The sequence below is a fragment of the Hyaena hyaena genome, unplaced genomic scaffold (genome assembly GCF_003009895.1).
Source record: "Hyaena hyaena isolate Hyena2069 unplaced genomic scaffold, ASM300989v1 scaffold_723, whole genome shotgun sequence".
Lineage (NCBI taxonomy): Eukaryota > Metazoa > Chordata > Mammalia > Carnivora > Hyaenidae > Hyaena > Hyaena hyaena.
The window spans coordinates 386,075-401,777 of record NW_024081356.1 but is presented as its reverse complement, the minus strand read 5'-3'; the positions used below and the strand labels follow the sequence as shown (position 1 = coordinate 401,777).

General features: G+C 35.8%; 1 protein-coding gene across 7 annotated transcripts in view; it reads left to right on the top strand.

Annotated features, from left to right (window-relative positions):
- Positions 1 to 15,703, top strand: part of FAM13B (family with sequence similarity 13 member B) — a 78,697-nt gene that overhangs the window by 47,939 nt on the left and 15,055 nt on the right. For 2 of the 7 annotated variants that reach the window (XM_039217898.1, XM_039217896.1), the window contains 8 exons: positions 1,830 to 1,871; positions 2,545 to 2,700; positions 4,487 to 4,619; positions 7,926 to 7,990; positions 10,150 to 10,198; positions 10,590 to 10,740; positions 13,427 to 13,492; positions 14,875 to 15,085. In XM_039217898.1, the coding sequence (XP_039073829.1) occupies positions 1,830 to 1,871; positions 2,545 to 2,700; positions 4,487 to 4,619; positions 7,926 to 7,990; positions 10,150 to 10,198; positions 10,590 to 10,740; positions 13,427 to 13,492; positions 14,875 to 15,085 (873 nt within the window). The remainder of the gene's footprint in view (positions 1 to 1,829; positions 1,872 to 2,544; positions 2,701 to 4,486; positions 4,620 to 7,925; positions 7,991 to 10,149; positions 10,199 to 10,589; positions 10,741 to 13,426; positions 13,493 to 14,874; positions 15,086 to 15,703) is intronic. The other 5 variants (XM_039217901.1, XM_039217899.1, XM_039217900.1 and 2 more) reach the window with 3 other exon arrangements.

Sequence of the window (15,703 nt, the reverse complement as noted above, 5' to 3'; positions counted from 1 at the left end):
ATGAGATCATGACCTAAGCGAAAGTCGGACGCTTAACCCACTAAGCCACCCAGGCGCCCCAAGAAATCTTTTTCTTTTTCTTTTTTTCTTTTAATTTTTTTTTTGTAATGTTTTATTTATTTCTAGGAGAGAGAGAAAGACAGCGTGAGCAGGGGAGGGTCAGAGAGAGAGGGAGTCACAGACTGAAACAGGCTCCAGGCTCTGAGCCGGCAGTCAGCACAGAGCCCGACGCGGGGCTCGAACCTACGAACCATGAGATCATGACCTAAGCGAAAGTCAGACGCTTAACCAACTAAGCCACCCAGGCGCCCCTAAGAAATCTTTTTCTAAATATATATTTCTGTATTATCTTCTTTTTTACCATAGCTTAACATGTTGTTATTGTTATTTTTTCATTTAAAAATTTAATTCCAGTATAGTTAACATTTCTATATTATATAGAATTTCTATATCTTTTAAGAGCTATGTCATTTCACATTTCATGTTTAGGTGTATAATCTACATGGAACTGATTATTGTCTTTAGTGTGTGAGTTGGGGCGAACTTATTTTTTTGAATATGGTTTAACAAATTGTCCCAGTACTCATTTTTGGAAAGACTGCGCTTTCCCTGCTTTCTGTACTGTCACCTTTGTTTTTAATCAAGTGTGTATGCATGGGTACATTTCTGTTCTGTTTTTTCTTGTGACAGTGCTTTGTTATTTATTTTTGCTTTATTGTTTTTGAGGTCTGGGTGGGGTCTAGATCTCCAGTAAAAATAGCACTGTCACCCCAGGACAGTGTGATATATATTATTTTTAAATAATCTCTACACCCAGCATAGGGCTGGGTCCCCAAAACCAGAGTCACTGGCTCTACCAACTGAGCTGCCGCGTGTGCCCCCCCCCCCCCCCATTTGTTAAGTTTTACAGGAAAGGCCAGACTGGGATGCCTGGGTGTTCTAGTCAGTTAAGCATTCGACCTTGGTTCAGGTCATGATCTCACAGTCCATGAGTTCGAGCTCCACGTTGGGCACTATGCTTGACAGTTCAGAGCCTGGAACCTGCTTTGGAGTCTGTCTCCCTTTCTCAGTCCCTCTCTGTCTGGCACTGTGTCTCTGTCTCTCTGTCTCTCTCTCAAAAATAAACAAACATTAAAAGACAAAAAGTACCAAACTGGCTTCCAAAGTGGTTAAAAAACTTTACATTTCCACCAGCAGAATATAACGTTCAAGTTGCTTCACATCCTTACCAATACTTAATTTTAAACATTTTAGTGGTGTCCACATTCATTGTGGGTTTCATTTGAACTTTCAACTGTGGTAAAAATGGGGCTATTATGTCTATTTTTATAAGTATCTCTAGATACTGTGCAGAATTTGCTGGTGTAGATTTTTCTGAGGAAGGTCTGCTACTGGCACAGTGAATGAAATATGATTTTAGTATCCATTTGCCTTTTTTTTTTTTTGTAACTTGAGCACTATCTTATGCTGTTACTGCTGGCAAGGAGTACAGAGTGAGCGCTGATGCCTTCCTTCTATTCTAGATGAGGTGCTTTTGTTGGGCTAGTAGTTCAATTTTTTCCCCTTCAGCCTTGGAAGTGGTTGGTATTTCTTCATGTGAGTACCATATGAAGTAGTTGCCTACTTCATGGTGTATGTATATTTAGTTTTTGTGTGAAAAATAAATTCTTAAGAAAATTAGCATCACATGTACCAGAGTTGAACATATAACTTAGTGGATGCTCTCCTGGTTGTGTCAGGGTAGTACATATGTGGCAGTTTTCAACACTTCTTGAAGTTAATACTGAAAGGTTTTATAGCTTTTTTCTTTTTTCTTTTTTTGATTACAGTGCCCATTTATCTCCCATCAGCATCTTACCAGCCTCTGCGGAGTAAGTAGTATACTTATAGAAGACAATGCTGTTTTTTAATTTTAAAATATTACTAAACTAGAAATTAAAATTACGTTACTTATTATGCTTACTTGAGAGGAAGGATTGTATACAAGTTAGTGAAACCTTGTTAATATTGTATGTACTGCAGTAGGAACAAATAAGGAAGGAATACATTGCCTGATATATAAAATAAAGATTGAACTTTCTTCAGATGATGTTTTTGATCTTCTGAAATGATTGAGAAATGTCAGTAGGTCTCTTTAAGAAGTAGACTTCATGTAAAAAATATGGACAAGCCCTTAGAGTTTCTTTGATTTAGCTGAGTTTTGATAAATTATTTTCCTTTATAAATGTAGCTTTGCAAAGCCTATTTAAATGGTTTTCTATATAGTAGCGAGGAATGAATTACTGGGACAGCTGATCCTTCCCACCTCAGTAGTAATAGTGATAGTATGATTGATTAGTATAGTATTTATTTGGGCAAATTTCTTTTAAAAATTTAACCCACTATGATGTATTCCTTTTGTGAGTTTCTTTTTATACACTAGCTTATGCATTTCAATACTCTGATACTTTGTTTTACTAGTCATTGGTTTTAATCTTTATATTTATGTGGCTAAGTGTCCAGTTAGGGTGACTGCTTCTCACTAAAATGTGTTGTGTTTTGTAGCATTTTAGAACGAACAATTAGAGCAGCTGTGGAACAGCATCTTTTTGATCTGCAGAGCAGCATAGATCATGATCTTAAGAATTTACAACAGCAGAGTCTGGTGTGTAATAGTGAAGCAGAGAGTATTAATTGTGATGGGGAAGGATCTAATAAGCAGTAAGAAACTTTTACAACATTTTATTATTCATTGAGTGTTATAAAATTGTTTGGTTATCTTTGAAAAACCATAGTTTACTTAAATATGGGATCTTGGGGATTTCTGAAAGTGTGTGTGGGAAGTGACCTTGTATATTCTTGTGTGTAAATTGTATATACTTAATTTTGAAAATCTAAATTTTCCGTTAAGGTGGTAGACATTAAGTCCAATACTGCCAGGTTTTCCTCTCTGAACACCAGATGAAGTAGTGAGCTTAGCTTTAGGGACTATGTTGTATAAAAATAACTTAAAAAAAAAAAACTTACAGACCCATACTATGTGTAATACATGGTCTCACCATGAGAGACATGAAGTGATCTAGACAGCAAGGTACAGGGACTGATCTAGACAGCAAGGTACAGGGACATCAGATTGACTCCGCTCATATTTCATAGTCATTGAGTGAAATGTTGAGCAGAATCATCCTTTGCTATTTCAATTTTATCCCATCACAAGCTACTACCCTGCTAGCCTCCCTATTTTTTTTAGGTTAGTTAATAGTTGAATTTTATATAAGTTGTCTGTGCTGTGTGATGTGTGATGTTATTCTGCTTTTCATAGGACTTGTTACTTTTAAATGGATGAAAAGCTTCATTACCTTTCCTGTTAACTCAGCCTTGCACTTGAGGGATGATATATAAGTGCCTTCCTCTCAGACCATAATGCAATGATTTCATAGTTTTTATTTATCAGTTTTTATTTGGAGGACAGATGTGAAAGATGTACCCAAATTTGGAGGATTCATAGGAGGTTAAAAAATAAAAAACATTGGGTAGAAGTTTTCTGTTTTCTCTTTCTTTTTTAAATTAGATGTTTAAAAGGCCAAGTAGGTATAGTGCACTAGAATAGCTATTAAATATGAAGTGAAACCTAAAAATTAATGGATGTGAAAACCAAGGATTGTGATAAGTTTATTTTAGGAATATCATATTGTACAATTGGAGGTGTGCTATGTAGTCTGAATAGACTGTGGAGCTTTCTAGTCCTGATTTGTGATGCTTGAGGGCATGATTAGAACTGACAAAACTGGATTGATCTGTAAAGAGTATTTATATGCCTGAATATGAAGGAAAACAGTATATGAAAATAGCAATAATTGAAAGTTGGAAATAGTAGGAAAGTGTTCCAAAGGTTATAATTAATATGAGTAGATTCCTTGGCATTTGTCTTTAGTTTAGCTAGAGATCCTGAAAACCTAAGCCCATGCTCAGATAATATTTGCATTTTTATCTCTGGGGAAAAACTCCTGTTCTATCATTGATATTGGTATTGTCTTTGTAAATGAAAGCCCACTGCAGTATTTTGCATATTCTGAATAAACTATGTAACATGAAAATCTGTAGTAGGAAACTACTGTTGTATTTGATAAAGTGTTGGACTCTGTGGTGTTTAGTCTCTAGCGTTAGCCTTGTATTTTAATTGAAACACATGATTATGATTGAAAGTATGCATTTATAAGGAAAATTATTTTGACATATAAATTATTCTTTCAGCCATTCGTTTTTGAAAATTTTCAAAGGAAATAACAAACAAGGTTTTTCTCACAACATTCCCTGGAGAGACAAAATAAACTTAGTATGTTTAATAATCTAACTTGGCAAAATGAGGGAAGTGTGGAGTTTTATGAAAAGGACACATTTTCTTTAACATGTGAAAGTTTTATGTTATTTATTGATATTTATTTTAAAGGTATTACATATTCTACATATTCAACATTTGGCCTGATTTTTTAATCTTCATTACTAGGGTTGATATTGCTGATGATATTATTAATGCCAGTGAAAGTAACAGAGACTGTTCAGAACCTGTGGCGAGCACTAATTTAGACAATGAAGTTATGCAGCAAGATTTTGTATTTGAGGATGAAGAAAATAACGAGGTAAGTCAAGGAAAGAATAAAAAATCTTTGGGTTTAGGTGTGCTAGACCCGCAGCTCTGATTGGGTCATGTATTCCTTTAAAACCAGAAACCATAGTTCATTATTGCTGACACACACAAGGGAAAAAAACATTGGCATTATGATTATGCTGCAGCTGCTGCTCCCACTAGTATTGCCCCGCTGCCACCACCACCAGAGCTCTCTGGCTTTCCTTAATTGAGACCACAGTGTCTTGAGGGTGCTTAGACCACAGTGCCTTAGACTTCCTTTTGTTTGTGGGGAAGGAGCAAGAGGGGAGAATGGGCTGTTTCGCCTGCTGATAGTTTAGAATAAAAAAAACTCTTGCTACCCACGTACAAAGGAATGAATATTTTATGTAGAGTGAATTCTGAGGAAGTACAATTTCTTCATGTGACAAACATTTTAGTTTCTCAAGAAAGAATTGTATATTTCTGTGTCTTTTAAGTTGAAGTCGGGTAATACTTTAACCTGACTCTAATAGCTTTTGTTTTTCTGTCCTGGGGCATATTATAGAGCATAACAATATACTCTTACTCTGAATTTCACCGCTGTGCTATCAGCTTTCATCTTTTGTCACTGCATCTTTCTTTTATGTTGCCTCCAAATGCAGTGTTTTTTGTTGTTGTTGTTGTTTGTTTGTTTTACTGCTTTCCAGTATTTAAGAATTGTGTATTTAAGAATTGGCTCCATCTGACTAGAAAGTATGTATTCTTTTAGTCTTTATACTTGTTTCCGTGATTTCATAGTATAAGGAATTGTAAATTAAATTAGAGATGGTGATGTAATAGTATGCTTTTATAACAGAGCTTTGTTAAGTTTTTCTTGTAAGCTGTTTCTTTTGATTCTCTCACAGTAATTGTAAGATAGGCAATTAAATGATTGTTACTCTCATTTGTGATGAGGAAGGTAGACCTGGGACTTGAATTTGGTTCTTTGAGTAAAACACCAAGTCTTATTTTATTGTTTTTAATGTTTATTTTTGGGAGAGAGACAGATAGGATGGGGGAGGGGCAGAGGCAGACACACAGGGAGACAGAATCCCAAGCAGGCTCCAGAGCCTGATGTGAGACTTGAACCCACATACTGTGAGATCATGAATGAGCTGAAATCAAGTGTCAGACATTTAACTGACTAAGCCACCTAGGTGTCCCACCAAGGCTCATTTTAAATATTGGGTCTAGGTTATGATTATTTCATGGGCCCAGATGCCTTCATATTTAAGAATGTAAAGCTGTATTCCAGAGCAGAGAGGTTGCTGAAGTTGACTATTGGTTCTCATGGTTTGAGTTTCAGGATCTCTTGATATTCTTAAAAGTTATTGAGTGTACTAGAAGGATTTTGTTTACATAGGTATATTGATTATATGACGTTAAAAATTAAAATTGAAAATTTAAAAGTTTATTAAACTCAAGTTGCCGTAAATAAAGTTGCTTTTTTTCCTTAATAAAAAGCTGTATAAAATGTTTTTTACTTTGAGAAATGGTATTATTTTACATATTTACAAATTTTGTTAATGCTTGTTTGACTTAATAAAAGTCAAGTTGGATTCTCATATCTGCTTCTGCATTCAGTCTGTTCCTATAGATTTTTTTGTTTGAAGTGCATGAAGACAACTTAGCCTCAGAGATATTTAGTTGGAAAAGGGAAAATTATTTTAGTAGTTTTTTCCAGATAATTATGAACTGTCTTTCATATTAAAATTGGACAAGTTGTAGTTTCTTAAGAATTGAACCATATGTTACCTATGCGATGGAATACTACATGGCAATGAGAAAGAATGAAATCTGGCCATGGGTAGCAACATGGATGGACTTTGAGGGTGTTATGCTGAGTGAAATAAGTCAGGCAGAGAAGGACAAATACCATACGTTTGCACGTATAGGAGGATTAGGAGGAACTTAATGGGGGGGGGAGGAGAAAGGCGGAAGTAATGGGGGAGGGGGAGAGAGGCAAACCATGAGAGACTCTTGAATGCTGAGAACAAACTGAGGATTGATGGGTGTGGAGGTAGGGGGGAGGAGAATGGGCATGGAGGAGGACATTTGTGGGGATGAGCACTGGGTGTTATATGGAAACCAACTTGACAATAAACTATTTGTAAAAAAAAAGAATTGAACCATATGTTGATTTTAGGTGATTATCAAAAACACCGAAAAGTTTACATAATTTGTAGTAATGCACAGGATATTTGTATTAGACACAGTAAGTATCTGTTCAGGGAAGGAACAGGAATAGGATGGCATCCTTAGACTCATTAGAAAATAGAGGGAGTGTTCTCATGTGTTTCTGAGGTTTATAGCTGTTATTTCAAATGTATATAATAAAGGGATGTGGTGAACCAAATGATTCCTCTTTTACCTGCTAGGAAGTTACCAACTTAACACATTTGTGGCTGGGAGGAAAGAGAAGCAGCAGCTGGGAGGTGGGATAATAAAGCTATGCTTTTTGTAGGAAAGAATTCTAAGGAAGGAAAAGGAATGTGATAGTAATAGCAGTACCTCTATTACTATCATAATCATAGTAATGTGATCATTACATATCATTACATACCAATAGTGTAATGAAAATGCAGGGTCTCCATTTTACACACACACACACACACACACACACACACACACACACATCCCTGAAGTGTTGCTGTTTTTTTTAATTCTTTTAATTTTTTTTTAATGTTTTATTTATTTCTGAGAGAGAGAGGCAGCGTGGGTAGGGGAGGGTCAGAGAGAGAGGGAGACAAAGAATCCGAAGCAGGCTCTAGGCTCTGAGCTAGCTGTCAGCACAGAGTCCAACGGGAGGCTGAAACCCATGAACTGTGGGATCATGGCCTGAGCCAAAGTCGGATGTCCAATGACTAAGCCACCCAGGTGCCCCTCTGAAGTTTTGAGAAAGATAAATTATTCTCTGTAAAAAGAGAATGTCAGTACCTAAAGACCATTATAAAGAATTAGAAGTGCCTGGGTGGCTCACTTGGTTAAGTGTCCGACTTCAACCTAGGTCATGATATTGCTCTTATGAGTTCAAGCCCCGCATCAGGCTCTGTGCTTACATTTCGGAGTTTGGAGCCTGTTTCAGATTCTGTGTCTGCCCCTTCCCCAGTTACTCACTTACTCTGTCTGTCTGTCTCTCTCTCTCTCTCAAAAATAGATAAATGTTAAAAAAAAAAAAAATTAAAAAGGGGGGTCGCTTTTGACTAACTTATAAACTAATACAATTTAGATTGGAAATTGCCTCTCAGATAAGAGTTTTTTGAGCTACATTAATACAGCATGGTATTCTTTTTGTCAGCCTGTAGGTATACTGTTAGAGCCATGCAGTGACCATGGTGACAGTGAAGATGGCTGTCTAGAGGGGTAAGCATTTACTCTCATTACTAATTAATTGGTCATTTTGAGAATTGAAGCCATTTATGCATTTGGGGGTGAAATTTTTACATAAATCTATCAACATTTTTGATAATCTAAAAAACTAACTTCTTATTTTAATGGTAAGCATGAAGAATATTCATAAATATTCAGAGAGGCTGCAGGTTCAGACGGACATTAGTTATAACTTGGAAAATATGCAGGGAAGAACAGAGCCTTCTTGGAGACAGTTAATACTTTCAGTTGATTTGTAGAACAATTGGAAATTTATTGGTATTCTGAACACACCTTTCAGTAAGTTAATTCATAGGTGTAGAACTGTGGATAACTAGCTGAAAGATTATAGTATATTTGCCTTAACACATTTGTACAGGTTGGTTTTCTTCCCTTCCAGCAACTCCTTGGTGTGTCTCAGTGTAATACAGTCTTAGGCAGTTTGTGTTTATTTACGTCCTTGGCCAGCAAAAATGGGAGGGAGAGACCTGAGGCAATGAGTATTTTAGCCATATGTCATCTCCATAGATACTTGATAGATACAGTCCTTTTGAGTAGAAACTTTCTAGAATGTGTTAAGTCATTGAGTGGGTTTTGGTCTTGTTATCCTTTTTCTGATTCCTTGAGATGTTGCCAAGAAATGTGTTAAAAATTTCTGAGGAAAGATGATTTGATATTCCGCAAACACATCTGTAATGAACACAGACTAGATTGTAAATACTGAGGATGCTCAATCAGCATTACTGATTTGGTTATATGCTTGTTTGCAAGGGTAAACTTGTGTTGATGCCATTGTCTCTCTTAACTGTGAATAGGAAACCTGTACTCTGAGGGTAAGTAAATTCTTTGGAGCCATGTCTCTGGAGTGTCTCCATACTCTGAAGGTCCACAGATTTCCTGCTTACAGCAGTTCCTTGTGCTTCCTTTCAGGAGGCAGGAATGATCCTCTTCCAGCCCAGGGAGTATTGGAGCTATGGGCTGAAGATATAAGATTAACAGCATTAACAGGCATCCCCAGAATGATGACATCTGGATTTGGTAGAACAATAAGGATCCATTTAGTGAGGACTCAATCTTTTTGGAAAAGATCTTTCCTCTTCAACTTGTGTATAGGTTAGCAAACTTGTTTTTAGATCCAAAGAATTCCTTGGTTAGATGGATTACATTTTGCATGTTTAACACTTATGTTTTTCAAATTAAGGTGATTGGGTCTTTTGTAGTCTTAAGGTAGAATGTAGCTCATTCCATCATTTGCTCCCACTCCAATCAAAGGAAGCTTGCCTTTGAGCTTGTCAGGGAATTTAGGTCACTTCGTGCTCAGCAAGAATATGGTAATTATTTATATGAGGAGATGACTTGCAGTAGTTAGATCAAGACCTGTCTTCTGGGTATACTGTTATGGAAGGGTAGAAGCAGCATCTCTCTGTACCATTGTAAATTATAACCATATCCTTGGGGACAACTTTTAACTGTTATGAGATTAGATGCTCTGTTGACTGGTCAGATAGGTAAAGATCATTTGTGATAGCTTGCTCTAATACTTGTTGAAATAGGGGTTCATTTTTATAGGAGAATAAAAGGTGAATTGAAATTTTAAATTTCTATTTTACATGTTACCATTATGTTTTGAGGAAAGAGAGGTCTAGAAGTAGTAGTCTTGTTTTGATTGTCATAGAACACAATCAGATTGAAAACACAGGATCTTAAAAAAATAAATAGGACCATAGCTATACCTTTAAAAAACCCTTCTTCAAAAGGAAAAAAAAAAGTCCCAGAGTGGGGCATAATAAAGCTGTTCCATTAAAACTAGTTTTTACTTTATAAAATCTTTTCCATTATACATTCAACCCTTTTGATTTCTATTGTAGATTTAATTTTTCCTTTTAAAATGTTTTCTTTTGAGGGGTGGTTGTGTGGGAGGGTGGCAGATATTACTTATTTTTTCTAAACCTGAAGTAATTCTGTGGATCTTTTCAGTAGTGTGTGATTTTCAGATATAGGGCTCCAAAGAATGGACATATGTCCAGTTGTCATTTTCTTCTCTCACATTGTAAATGCTAAGTCTATGGAGAAGAGAGGAATCTAGGTAAGAAATATGCAATGATAGTCATCTACTTATTCTTAAAAGACTAATAACTGTATTGTATTTTTAGGAAAGAATATGTGTCATATGACAGTGATACATTGTCACACCGGATTCTGGTAAGTTATTTTTTCTTTTGGTTCTTAAAATTTTGACTGGGTTTAATCTACCAATTATTACATTTGGCCTTTAACTCCTGGATTGAATAGGTTTATAAGTGTAGATTCTCTTTATCAAATATTTTACAGTTAAGAAGTGGCTTTTAGTCATAAGAAACTTAGTTATGAAAACACTTTCCTGAATTTGGGATCTAAACTTTGTCTTCCAGTAGTACATATTATCAAACTTCAGGTGTATATATGCAGATAGTTCAGAGGGTAGGAGTGGGACCACTGAGTATATAGGCATAGTAGACCGATGGAGACCATACAAGGATGTATGCTGCTTGTTTTTAAGCTGAGTGATAAAAGTTTTGTTTTTGTGAAATGTATTCTTTATTTTAAAATACAGGATTCTAGTAGCAAGATATGTGATTTGAATGCCAACACTGAATCAGAAGTGCCAGGAGGTCTAAGTGTTGGTGTTCAAGGGGAAGCAGCATGTGTAACCCAAATTCCACATTTAGATCTGAAGAATGTTTCTGATGGTGATAAATGGGAAGGTAATTTCAGCCACACATTATTTTCTTGATAATTTTATTTGTAACTGAAATTACTTAAAGCAATCATGAGATTACTGCTCTTTTCTGGACAACCTTATTCATTTTTGACTTTCTGTTCTCTCTTTCATATAAGAGGAGTGAGTGAGTGTTGCTACTCGGATGCACTAATGAGATTGTTTGATGACTGTCTTATATGAAGTAGAAATTCTTATCTGATTCATGAGCTTTGAAGATGAAGTTAAAACTGATTGAAAAAACAAAATTTCCCAGTATAGGCTTTCATTAACTGTTAAACCAGGTTCTGTCTTCTAGTTTTGGAAATCTTATGTTAGGGCTTGGGGATCGATCTCACCGCTTTGTAAACAGAAGCCTTATAGGTAGCTACCTTTTCTCTTTGCTCATCAAGAATACTTTTTCCAAAATGATATTCAGAGGTGTTTCTAAGCAAATATTGTCCCATAACCTTGCATCTGTGTATTAGGTTATGAAAGTATGGGGACAGAATCCTATCAGTTTTTACAAAGGAGAAAATGGTTAAATTTAAAAAACAAGTCACAGGTGTATATTTATTTGTTAGAACTCAGCAAATGTACTCTTAAAACTTGTATTTCACTGGATATAAGTTTTTTTTAAATCAGAAATGCAAAACCTAAATAAATATTGAACTCCAGTGAATGATTTGCATGCTGAAGTGTTCATGGGGGAAGTATATCATTACCTACAGTGTACTTTGAAATTGGTGAAAAAAATGAGATAGTTAATGGGATGGATAAATGTTATAAAGCAAGTATAGTAAATGTTAGTAGTAGAATCTAGATGATTGGTGTACAGTTGTTGACTGTCAAATTTTTTCAACTTTGCTGTCTGTTTGTAAACTTTAAAATAAAATGTTGGGGTGGGGGAATGGAAGCCAGCAACAAATTTGGATCTAGGAGTCCAGGATCATACACCTTCTTAGATAGGGATGTTGAGACAACTGAGGAATCTTCAAGTTACTTATTTGTTCACTTGGATGAAGGTCCCTTGATTTTTCACCTTTGGCAAGTTAGCTGATGACATACAGTGGCAATAACAAGAACTGCAGTGCTAATACCACAGGCTTCTTTTGCCACCTCAAGTATGTTCGTTTGTTCACAATTGGAGTTTATTTTTAAGGTGTGGCCAATTTTTTAAAAGCCCAACCAGGTCATTGTCTGTGCCAATCTTTACTGCTGTCTCTCCACCCCCTCCTTTTATTTATTTATTTATTTATTTATTTATTTATTTATTTATTAATTATTTCAGATGTTTGGCATGCCCAGTGGCATACTATGTGTCTTAACTTAGACTAAATCAGGAAGTTGTCTCTCATTTGCTTTGTTCTGGGTTATTAGGATGTTTGGAATTTATGAAGACGCTCCCTAGAATTTGGGAATATGTTGCCATCTTAAAGGCAGTAAAGATCACATGCCCTTTTCATCTATCTATTTTGGCATAGTCACTGTAAAGAAGTGGTACTAACAGAGCATCTCTGGACCCATAATAGGAAAGGAGTCTCTGAAAGACAAGGCTTAGATTCTGACAGAGGCCTGATGCTTCTCCATTTTGGAGAATGCAGATAAATAGCCTTTTATAATCTTTGGCCTGGGGGTCCTGATCGTAAGTTTTATAAACATAGCAGAGCAGTTGATTTCCGTTGTGTAAAGAGACAGAATTTTCTGTGTTCAGCTTCAGCTTTCTGGAGACTTACCTAACAAGAACTTAATGCTGGGCTCACAGTTTCCCTGTCAGAATCCACCCCTTAAAACTTGTGTGGTAGGGAAAGTAACTATAGTTACTCATTTTCAGTGCCTCAGCTGCCCTGTTACAAACCTGGCTCAACAACTGTGACAAATCCACGTATGCCTCCTGCTGGGGAATAGGAGACAATGACTTTCAGAGAGCCAATGGTAGTAGACCTTGAGTGAACCCAGCCATGAACCTTGCAAGTGCTTGAAAGAGTGGCTGTTAGCAGACCTTGTTTTTGCTTTCAACTTTGTTACTAATACAAAGATTGATTTTCTATATCTAGGAATTAGGATATTCTAATGAAAGATTTCCTTAAGACACCAAATTACTTTAGACCCTAGATACCTTGGAATCAGAGACCTACCTTAGTGTGTGGGTTTTGTTTTTTGTATTGTTCGAGGGATGGTCAACAGAATGCAGCAGTTGGCAAGCAGGTAGCACAGGTCTACCGCCGGTATGAATTTGTAGCAGCCGCTCAAAGGGTGTTGGCTTTCAATGAAAGTGGACAATATCTTTCCTTCAGATTCTCTCCTGCTAACTCTTGAATGAAAGTCAAGTAAGATCTTTTCAAAGAGCAAACTAAGGGAGGTATTTTTCTGTCAAACCAATTATACTGAAAAGCTTCAAACAGTACTTGGTTAAGAGTTTCCATTTCTTCAATTTTATGTTGGAGTTTTAATAAAATAGCATACTTTGATTTTTTTGCCTTGCTTGCTGAAATGGAAATATATGTTTGTGTTTGTTTTTAAAGTTTGGTTAGTAGCAATTTCTTTGAATAAAGTTTTTGAGCAGAATGCCTAACTGGTTTTAGGGAAATGTTTTTGGTATCTTTGGCTTTGTGTTAGTTATGTGTATGGTTTGTTCTGACTGTGCTGTGTGTTCACTTTAGTATTTTTTGCCATTTTTTCCATTTTATTAGCGTCATGCCCTATCACTTTTCCCCTCATTGATTTCAAAACAATGCATCTGCAGAGAGATGGGGAGGGTAAGTATGGTTCACCATAGTTTAGTTTTTTTGCCTTTTTATGGTTCACTTTGTTTGCCTTTTTATGAGCCCTTCTCCTGCTGTCCCCATATATTAGGAAAACTGTTCTGGGTTAAAAATGATACCCAGAAAAATTTGTTTTTGTTACTTCTCTCTTTTCTTATAACAGGAGATTTCTCATTAAATGCTTATTACCAGTTATTTGCGGGGGAGCAGGTACAAGGGTTGCTTTGAAAATCACTTTATTGCTGGGTTTGTTGTGGGGTTGCACGCTTTGTACCCAATTTTTAGTTATCAGATTGATCTGGGCTTTAAAAACAAACTAAATTATGTCCTCATTACCCTGGAAAAAAATGTAATGCTTTATATTGCTAATGTATAAAGTTGGACTAAATTACTAAAGTTATTTTCTTCACTTGTGTGAAGAAAAACAACGGTATTGAATTTTGACACTGTCAAGCCATCTTTGCATCCAAAAATACTTAAAAAACTCATTTTTGCTCTTGTTAATGGTGATACATCAGAATTTTAAATTATAGTTTTAAGTAAAGTTAATGTGCAGATAGAAAAGGTTTTCTCCCTTTTGGACTTCAGTGGATACTTATATTTTTGTATTTGGAGTATATTTGTGGATAGTATGTTTATTTGTACATGTTCTGTATGTAATCAAACCTTATGTGTGTAGACATTTAATACAATGTGGTTTCATTTGAGGTCAGAGAGGATAACTTCAGTGAGGTAAATGTGCTTAAGGATTAGTGCTGATAAATTTTGTTGATAATACTGTTGGGTGTTTAATTATTAAGATATATATTAAACATAGGTATCCTGTAATAGAAAATAACCACAATTTAATGCCAGCGGCCGGGTGCTGTGAGATTAGTTAGCTCCTCATTTGGAAATGTTAAGAATTCTTTTGGGGTCAGAGAGCTCCATTTGGTGAGCCTTATAAATAGTATGGGGAATGGCTTCTACTTTTAACATAGTCACTAGACTGTGAAGAATAGTATATTCACCTGGCAGCTATTTACTGTTTCTAAAACAGCACTTGAAAAATAATAACTAATATAACTTTAAAGAGCTTGACAGTGTCCTTTCTTGCTTTGTGCCTGGGTTTAGAAATTTAAGGTATAAGTCCTGTGAAAATAGAACTCTTGAGCTAAAAAAGAAAAATGAAGCTTAAAAAGTTATAGACTATAATAGGCTTTATGAAGAACCTGTATCCCTTGTTTTTTTTTTTTTTTTATAAAAAGAATATAATTACGAGCCACTACATAATGATCTGATATGATATTTAAAGACAACATAGCTGATAGTTGTGTGACTTTTTTCCATGTGGAGCCAAGAGACCCATGGTACTATTGTTTGTGTTTGTTTTACAGAGCCATTTCCTGCTTTTAAGTCTTGGCAGGAAGACTCCGACTCTGGAGAAGCTCAGCTCTCTCCACAAGCTGGAAGAATGAATCATCACCTCCTGGAAGAGGACTGTCCTCCAGTATTATCACACCGTAGTTTAGATTTTGGGCAAAGCCAGCGTTTCCTTCATGACCCAGAAACATTGGATTCCTCATCTAAGGCACTTTCTTTTACTAGGTACATTATTTTTACTTATTAGAGGTCATTCCTATTATGTCACCAGGTCCTTTGAAAGATTTAATCTTCTAGACTTTGCATTTCACAGCTTTTCCCCCTGTATCATGAAAAACATTTTTGTAATTTTTGGGAAGGGCCCCCTAAATCCTGAGTTCATTGAGGTGCAGGGGTTTGCTCTAATACACATTTCCTCAGAGTGTACATACTCGTTTTTTCACTTATGACTAAAGTACAAAACTCTGGAGGGGAAACAGCTTGTAGAGCTCACCATCCCCTAAGGTTTTTATTGTCGAAATGAAATTCTGGATTCTCAATGTGAAAACCTTTCCTTTGCTGTTTGAACACAAAATGAACTCTGAGATGCTAGGCATCTTTGTTTCTTTTCTGCCTTTGTCCAAACAACTTTAGAGTGATAACAGATTGTTTTCAGCAGTGCTTGCATTACTGATGTTGTGGTCGTGGAAGTGTTGTTTTTTTGTTTTTATTACCTGTTCTTCATTGTTACTTTGAAGATTTGCTTCTTGGAAATGGTATTATGTTATATCAGAGTAATAAGAGATAATAGTGTTGATAACAATTTTCAACTGGTTAATTTTTTAATATTTTTTATTTTTTAAG